At 38.2% G+C, this 9,698-nt stretch overlaps 1 protein-coding gene across 1 annotated transcript; it reads right to left on the reverse strand.

Annotated features, from left to right (window-relative positions):
* Positions 1-4,514: 4,514 nt before the first annotated feature.
* On the reverse strand, positions 4,515-9,484 carry ZPBP2 (zona pellucida binding protein 2; the record flags this gene model as incomplete). The annotated part of the gene is made up of 6 exons (XM_082861001.1): positions 9,391-9,484; positions 8,574-8,735; positions 7,695-7,913; positions 7,047-7,129; positions 5,652-5,832; positions 4,515-4,609 (listed from the first exon to the last, which is right to left on the reverse strand). Exons 1-6 carry the CDS (start codon positions 9,467-9,469, stop codon positions 4,515-4,517), a joined length of 819 nt encoding a protein of 272 aa, XP_082717127.1. The 5' UTR covers positions 9,470-9,484.
* Positions 9,485-9,698: the final 214 nt, after the last annotated feature.

Below are 9,698 nucleotides of genomic sequence, written 5' to 3' on the forward strand. Positions count from 1 at the left end.
CAAATCACAATGAAGGTCTAAAACTTGGGAATGGAGAGGAGGAGGGAAGGACTCAGTAGGAAGGGTCTCGGGTGGCAGCACAGCCTGAGGGTCTCAGCCAAGCCGACCTGAGCAAAGGTGGTCTGCCGGAGGGCTCCCCATCAGGCAGAAGGCCCAGGCTCCAGTACCTCATACTCAGCTTTTGGCTGGATGTGGCCCCGGGGAGCTGGGGCTCAGAAGACAGATCTACAGCGGGGTAGGCTAGAGGTTCTCGGTCAACTCTGCTTCCCACAGCAGGTTCTCCTAAAGAAAATCCGGGTGGTACCCTCCATGGCCACCACAATACTGTATGATTCCATTTATATGAGGCCCAAGAACAGGCAAAACCAAGCAATAGGGGTAGAAAGTCACAATAGTGGTTATCTTAGCGGGGACAGTAGTGACTGGGAAGGGGCATGAGGGAATCTTCTGGCTGGAAATACATCAAGATTCACTGAGCTAACATTTAAGATCAGTATATGTTACTGTAAGTGTATTATATTCAATACATCAATAAAAGTCTTAAAAAAACACACAGTGTATAACTCCATGTAAATGAAGTGAAAAACAAGCAAAACTACATGATGGTGGTAGATGTCAGAATAGTGGTTATCTCTGGGGCTTCCCTGGTGGCACAGTAGTTAAGACTCTGTGCTCCCAATGCTGGGGGCCCGGGTTTGATCCCTGGTCAGGGAACTAGATCCCACATGCATGCTGCAGCCAAGAGTTCACATGCCACAAATAAGGAGTCCACATGCCGTAACTAAAGAGCCCTCGAGCCGCAACTAAGGAGCCTGCCTGCCACAACTAAGACCCAGTGCAGCCAAAAAAAAAAAGAAAAAAAAATAGTGGTTATCTCAGTGGGTGCAGTATTGCCTGGCAAGGGGCATGAGGGAATTTTCTGGGGCACCGGACATATTTTATATCTTTATCTGGATAGTGGTTACATGGATGTGTAACCACGTTTACATGTGTAAACATTTATTAAGCTAAACACTTAAGATCTGCGCACTTTACTGTGAGTTTTTATCTCAATAAAAACTTTAAAAACATAATATGTGCACATGAGGACATATTTGAACAGTACAGAAGAATATAAACAAATTAAGTAAAAGTTTCCTTTCAAACCCCTGAACCCTATAACCTAGTCCCACTTCCTTGAGACACCCATATTAACAGTTTTAGTTTTTATTACAACTAAACATGATATTCTTATATTTATTCTTGATTTATTAATTTTATTAATTTTATTTTTTAAAGGTTTTTTTCTTTCTTTTTTTGGTTGCATTGGGTCTTTTTTTCATTTTTATTTTTTAATTTTTTTTTTATTTTTTGCGGTATGCAGGCCTCTCACTGTTGTGGCCCCTCCCGCCGCGGAGCACAGGCTCCGGACTCGCAGGCCCAGCGGCCATGGCTCACGGGCCCAGCCGCTCCACGGCATGTGGGATCTTCCCGGACCAGGGCACGAACCTGTGTCCCCTGCATTGGCAGACGTACTCTCAACCACTGCGCCACCAGGGAAGCCCTTTAATTTTTTAAAATTTGTTTTTTGACATAAGGTAGATAGCTAGTGGGAAGCAGCCGCACAGCACAGGGAGATCAGCTCGGTGCTTTGTGACCGCCTGGAGGGGTGGGATAGGGAGGGTGGGAGGGAGGGAGACGCAAGAGGGAAGAGATATGGGAACATATGTATATATATAACTGATTCATTTTGTTGTAAAGCAGAAACTAACACACCATTGTAAAGCAATTATACTCCAATAAAGATGTAAAAAACAAATTTTGTTTTTTGGCTGTGTTGGGTCTTTGTTGCTGCACGTGGGCTTTCTCTAGTTGCAGCGAGTGGGGGCTACTCTTCGTTGTGGTGTGCAGGCTTCTTGCCATGGCTTCTCTTGTTGCGGAGCACAGGCTCTAAGTGCGTGGGCTTCAGTAGTTGTGGCACGCAGGCTCAGCAGTTGCAGCGTGCGGGCTCCAGTAGTTGTGGTGTGCAGGCTCAGTAGTTGTGGCTCGCGGGCTTAGTTGCTCCATGGCATGTGGGATCTTCCTGGACCAGGGATCAAACCCGTGTCCCCTGCATTAGCAGGCGGATTCATAACCACTGCACCATCAGGGAATTCCTTGCATCAGGTCTTAGTTGCGGCATGCAGGATCTTCCTTGAGGCATGCGGGATCTTTCGTTGTGTCGTGCGGGCTTCTCTCTAGTTGTGGTGTGCAGGTTTTCTCTATCTAGTTGTGGTGTGTGGGCTCCAGGGCACGTGGGCTCTGTAGTTGTGGCACACGGGCTTAGTTGCCCCACGGCATGGGGGATCTTAGTTCCCCGAGCAGGGATGGAACCTGAGTCCCCTGCATTGGAAGGTGGATCTTTACCACTGGACCACGAGGGAAGTCCTTTGATTTATTAATTTTATTTTATTTATTTATTTTTTAAGATTCTTTTTTTTGATGTGGACTTTTTTTTTTTTTTTTGCGGTACACGGGCCTCTCACTATTGTGGCCTCTCCTGTTGCGGAGCACAGGCTCTGGACGTGCAGGCTCAGCGGCCATGGCTCACGGGCCCAGCTGCTCCGCGGCATGTGGGATCTTCCCGGACCGGGGCACGAACCCGCGTCCCCTGCATCGACAGGCGGACTCTCAACCACTGCGCCACCAGGGGAGCCTGGTCAACTGATTTTTGACAAAGGAGCAAAGGCAATTCAATGGAGGAAGGATAGTCTTTTCACCAAATGGTGCTGGAACCATCCATATGCAAAGAACATGAAACTATATAATTTCTAGAATACAACAGGAGCAAACCTAGATGACCTTGGGCTTGGTAATGAGTTTTTAGGTATGACACCAAAAGCATGATCCATGGGAAAAAAATTGGTAAATTGAATTTTACTAAAATTAAAAACTTCTGCTTAGTGAAAGACACTGTGAGAAGAATGAAGAGCCAAGCCACAAAATGGGAGAAAATATTTGCAAAACACATATCCGATAAAGAACTTGTATCTAAAATATACAAAGAACTCTTAGAACTCAACAATAAGAATGACTAATCCAATTTAAAAAAATGGAGAAAGATCTGAACAGTAGATATACACATGACAAATAACATATGAAAAGATGCTCAGACCAGATGTCATTAGGGGATTTAAAACTAAAATGACAATGAAATATCACTATATACCTGTTAGAACGGCCAAAATCAAAAACACTGAAAATGCCAAAAGCTGGTGAGGATGAGGAACAACAAGAAACACATCCATTGCTGGTGGAAATATAAAATGGGAGACCAACTGGGGACACGGTTTGGCAATTTCTTACAAAACTAAAAATAATTTTACTATACAATCCAGCAGACATGCTCCTTCGTATTTACGCAATTGATTTGAAAACTTAGGCCCATACAAAAACCTGTACACAAATATTTATAGCAACTTTATTCATAATCACCAAAAACTGGAAGCAACCAAGATGTCCTTTACACACCCATATGATGGAATATTAGTCAGCAATAAAAAAGATCTATTAAGTCACAAAAAGACATGGAGGAACCTTAAATGAATATTGGTAAGTGAAAGAAGCCAGTCTGGAAAGTCTACATACTGTACAATTCCAAGTTTATGACACCTTGGAAAAGGCAAAACTATAGAGGCAGTAAAAAGATTACTGGTTGTCAGTGGCTCTGGGGTAAGGGAGAGAGATGAATAGGTGAAGCATAGGGCATTTTAAGGGTGGTGAAACTATTTTGTATGAAACTTTAAGGGTGGACACATGTCATTATGCAGTTGTCAAAACCCATAGAACTGCAGAACACAAAGAATGAACCTTAGTATAAACTATGAACTATAGTTGATAATAATGTATCAACGTTGGTTCATTAATTGTAACAAATGCATCACACTAATGCAAGATGTTAATAATAGGGGAAACTGGGGAGGGATGAGGGTGTGGGCTGGAGTGGGTATATGGAATTCTGTATAATATCTGCTCAATTATTCTGTAAACCTAAAACTATACTAATATATTCTATTATTCTAAAAACAAACTGAAAGCAAAGACACCAAAAGAAATAACTTTTTTGGTTCTAATTATAAAGGTAATATATATGCCTTTATATAAGAGTGATATCAAACAAAATAATACATGGAAAGTACAACGTTTTTATTATATTATACTTTGCTACTTTTCTTTACCTTAATATAGTCTTAGGAACACAGAAACAGATTGTTTGTAAACAACAAAACATATTTCAATAAAACTCATCCACTCATACTTACACTTTCCTTTGCACACTGGAGATATTAAATGCCTTCTTAGAAATGCCATGTCAACTATCTTTTTAGGGTTTCTAAAAGGTATGTTTTCCAATGTTTTGGTCTTACTGATCTTACTTACTGGAACTATCTATGACAGTCTGGGATGTGAACAAATCATCTTATGTTCGCCACCTCCACAAGCAAGTAGCAATGCTTTCACCTCTAGTCTTCACGTTGCAGTTTTTGTTTGAAGTTTTATGGGCAAGATTTAGCTCCGTAGATTTGGATAGAAACGCAGGTCTGACATGTAACATCAACATCAGGACTAAAAGTCTCAGGACCACAAACCACTGCAGAGGAAAACACAATGGAGTAGATTATTATAATTTCAGTTAGAGGTATCTTATACCAATAATACAAATTGCCATTAATGTCACACCACTGACATTCTATATCTATGTTATACTATGAGTAATGTTCAGCCAGTTAAGGTGTGGAAGGTTATTATGAGGTTTTTTTCTGGGCTGCACTGAGCGTGTTGCAGGATCTTAGTTCCCTAACCAGGGATTGAACCCGGGATTTCACGGAAGTGAAAGCGCAGAGTCCTAACCACAGGACCGCCAGGGAACTCCCCATTTATAAGTTTTAAACATTGTTATCTGATCATCTTAAAGACAGAAAAGAGTTAGAATCTTATCTTTTTCCTTTAGCATCAGCATTTTACAGTATCTTCTGCATTGCTTCATTTATGAGTTCCTATTTCTTGTTTTCTAGTTCCTATTTACAATTTCTAGGCAGGACCATTTTGTTTTCTTTCATAGTATAGTAGCTTAAGTCAGAAGGGCTTCCTTGGTGGCGCAGTGGTTAAGAATCCACCTGCCAATACAGGGGACACGGGTTCGAGCCCTGGTCTGGGAAGATCCCACATGCTGCGGAGCAACTAAGTCAGTGCGCCACAACTACTGAGCCCGCGCTCTAGAGCCCGCGAGCTACAACTACTGAGCCCGTGCACCACAACTACTGAAGCCCACGCCTAGAGCCTGTGCTCCACAACAAGAGAAGCCACTGCAATGAGAAGTCTGCGCACCGCAACAAAGAGTAGCCCCCACTCACCACAACTAGAGAAAGCCTGCACGCAGCAATGAAGACCCAACGCAGCCAAAGAAAAAAAAAAAACACTACAGAAATATTTTGTAATACAAAAGATTACATTAGCAGAATTCATATAAATGAAGATAATTATATTTAGAAATTTGGGCTTTGAATTTTTACTTCCCTTTAACTAAACATATTTTTTTGGTAAAGAGAACCACTATAAATATTCAACTGAATTATGCTAAGTGAATTCTGACTATATAACCTAAATAATTAGATATTTATATTTATAATTACCACAACAGGTAGCACAATTGCTGTGGAGACCTTCATTTTTTCCAAAGCCTGGACGACAGCTATCTATTCGTACTATCTGAAAACTGTGGTCCACAAAATGCATAGCTGGTAGAGTTTTATTAAAATCATGGTTGAAAATATATGCTTGGCTCCGGAAAAATTCTTCTATTCGATTTCTTGCCTAAGATTTAAAAACACCAGAGAGAAGTACAATTACTAAACTATGAACCAAATTTCTCCTCCTGTATCAGAGGCAATGAAACGTAATACAAACATGCCATTGCTTTACACAACAGATGAATTCCCGAAAAGTTGCATGTTAATACTAAAATTAGTTCAGCCTTGACCTTATCAATTATGGTCAATTTTTATGCACAACAGTTAAGAAAAACTAAATTGAGGTTAAAAAGCACTTGTTTTGAATTATTTGCATCATGTCTATTCCATATGTAGATAACCGGGAGTTCATTATTTCTAATTCCAAAAAGCCAAGCAAGGGGCTTCCCTGGTGGCGCAGTGCTTAAGAATCCGCCTGCCAATGCAGGGGACACGGGTTCGAGCCCTGGCCTGGGAAGATCCCACATGCCGCGGAGCAACTAAGCCCGTGTGCCACGTCTACTGAGCCTGTGCTCTAGAGCCCGCGTGCCCCAACTACTGAAGCCCACGCACCTAGAGCCTGTGCTCCGCAGCAAGAGAAGCCACCGCAATGATAAGCCCGCACACTGCAACAAAGAGTAGCCCCCGCTCATCGCAACTAAAGAAAGACCACGCGCAGCAATTAGGACCCAACACAACCAAAAATAAATAAATAAATAAGTAAAATTTAAAAAAAAAAAAGCCAAGCAAAATGGAAACCAAAACTTTTCTCTAATCAGCATTACAGACTAATGGTGTAAATTTTGTTTTATTTTTTGAGCATGGGGCTTAAATAATAACTAATAATAACCCATAAACCATGCACAATATTAAGGGTATGCGCTCAGGGATATAGAGGAGGAGAGCGAAGGGAGTTTTTAGACTATGTCCTTAGCCTCTAAGGAGGCAGAGGAGAGAGCAACTATTTTGATCAGTACAGATACAATTTTGGAAGAACCACTGTTTTAACCTAGGTTGACATGATTGTAAGGTTGTTCTTCAAGCTGCTGCTTAGTTACATTTGGAGAACAAAGAACAGTGATCCATCCTTCTGTCAGAGGAAAAATACATAATATTAACCTGGGGAGCTATATAACATTCCAGATGTACTCTTCCACAACAAAACATTTTTAAATAGCCAAGATCGCAACAATCTCAGTTTATAAAACTGAAACCAAAAATCAATAATACTTCATATTTCAGTTTTTAAATAGCTTTGTATACTATTCAAATACTTTCCCCTTACACTGAAATTCTCACCTGGAGGATATTATGGTTAGTGTTATCTTGACAGTCAACAGACTCATTGCATTTACCTTTCCACCCTGGTGCAAAAGGATTAACTGGAGGGGGAAAAATAACATTTTCACAGAAAGATTCCAAAAAGTTCCAAACATTCCAATAAAGCTCCAAATGCTGAATTCAGTATGCATGTGTGCATGTGTTTAATCTATGTAATTCTAGTAATAAAGTAAAGGTGAACAATTTGAATGATTTATACATTATGATTTCACTCCATCTGGGGGCTAATGGAGGTAACTACAAGGCTTTAAAATGAATAGTAATAATTCTGGGTTGGTTTGGTTTGGTTTCTCCCTTTTGTTAAGTTCTCAAAAATACAATTTAAAATTCTATAAGAAGTTATAAGTTAAATATTAGCTGCATAGTTAAAGCCCATATTTATAAAATGATATTAAGTTCTAAAAGACAGGCAACAATATATCATAGTTGAAGGCAAATAATGTGTTAATTTTTAAAACCACAACCAGGTTAAGACCAACAACATACTTTAGTGCTTAACGAACATTTAAGGCCTACTATTTATAAGCTTTCTATAATAATATGGCAATTAATTTTGTAATTAAGATTAAACACATAAAATTAAAGAAATATTAAAACTTTTTTTACCTTGAAAGGCTATAAATAGCTCAGGAATGAGGCCATGTTTTGGGACTTTAACAAAATGGCATTTATATGATGGTTCTATGATATGGCATGACAAATCAGCGATTAAATTATGCAAGATTTTCTTCAGCAGTCTAAAAAGCAGATCATTATACTTTCCTACACAAGATTTTGTGGTAAAACGTACAGCCATCTGATATGAATAGTCAGGTTCCCGGTAGGCTTTAAAAAAGATGAGAATAAAACAATTGTGCCTAGCATTAATTTCCAAATAACATGTAATAGTTAATCCCATCAATCTTGCAAACCAGCACAGAAACTTAATTTATCTAATAAAATGGGGTTTTTTTGGGTATTTTATTTTTTCTAATAAAATGTTTTAACAGTTTGTCCTCACAAAAACATATAAAATGAATAACTTTAATGAAAAAGGTTATTTTCATCTGATATATTACCCACTCAGTACAAGAGATTGTATGGTTTCTGTGGGCTGGCTATATATGTAAGTTAAAAGTATCAAGAAAAAAATAAGATTTTGATGGTGAGGGTCTTAATTTACAGAAGTGTTGCTGTCAGCAACAGTGAAAAGGATCATTAATTTGCTTTTATGGAATTAAACATCAGTTTTTAAATTACCTGGCAAAGTTGTGATAATGTAGATTGTGCCTGCATACCCAGAGTGGGAAGTGGGAGGCTGAAAAAGGATTATTTAGGACACACTATTTTGATGTCAGTTTAAGAGTTTGCCTAGTCAAATACACCCAAAATACTCTGTAAGTCATAATGATTATATATAAGACTCATTTTCACTAAATGAAGAAACCATATACTTAATTCTGATCCATATTAAATGTTTAAGTTAAAATGTGCCTATATTCTTACCAAAGATCATAAAGTCATATCTCTGCTTTACTACCTTTTCTTCTTGGGTTTCTGCTTTGACAGTCTTATAAGAAAGAGTGCATGTGTAAAGTCCAGACAAAGGCTCCAGAAAGTCTTTCACCATCAGCTTTCCTGTTTTGGTTATATTTATTTTATTATTTCCTAAACAGAAAGAGTAAATTGCTTGGTATTTAACATGTAACAATTCAAACATTATTTAGTAAACTTGGGGTTACAAATAAATACAAAAATTTTAAAATTAATGGACTATTTTAACTTCAAGAATTCAACAAAATCGTAACTCTGTCATATTACTCAATGGAAAACCACATGAGATAAGTACACTTTTGAAATATATTTTGGTTTTCTTTAATTCATTTCTTGGTATCTAATTTCAATTGATTTATGCCAGTAATTCTGTGAGATCACACTGCCTTATAGTTCTATGCAATTTCTTCACATAAGACAGAAATTAACAATGCTCATATTATAAGACACCCTCCTAACATCGTGAAAAATTACATTATTAGTTACCTCATCTCCTATCACAGGTGCTGCAAGGATAAATTTTAGGTTTTATAAGAGCTTCTGAACTAATACAGCTTTGGGAAGTAAGGTACAAAAATTACTGCTTCAGTTTTTGCCTAAGGAGAAAATAAGGCACAGACCAAGATATAATATGATTGTCTAAATATGGAGTAAGTGAATCTGTAGTTAAAATTAAATTTCAATTTGTTCATTCCAATAAATGACAGTGCTTTTCTTAAAAAATGTTCGCATCATTAAGAAAAGAAGGTATTAAAATCGAATAACTTACCTGTTAATGGCTTTTCATTAGGCCCAACCCATAAGTAGGTGGGGTCCACTGTTTCTTTTTCAGCGCGTTTCAAATCCATACAGACAAGGATTGGGCTATTGTGATGTAATTTTACATATAATTTCACTGTGACAAAAATAAAACAATATATAACTACATTATATAGCAAAATTAAATTAAGAAACACACTTCCTACCATTTTTTCCCAAAGTTACTTTGATTAGTTCTTTTTGGATTTCACTATTTTAAAAATCAGCATATCATTATAACATTTGGAATGCTAAAGTCCGTTCTGCTTCTCATATATC

The sequence above is a fragment of the Leucopleurus acutus genome, assembly GCF_964270905.1.
Source record: "Leucopleurus acutus genome assembly, chromosome: 19".
NCBI lineage: Eukaryota > Metazoa > Chordata > Mammalia > Artiodactyla > Delphinidae > Leucopleurus > Leucopleurus acutus.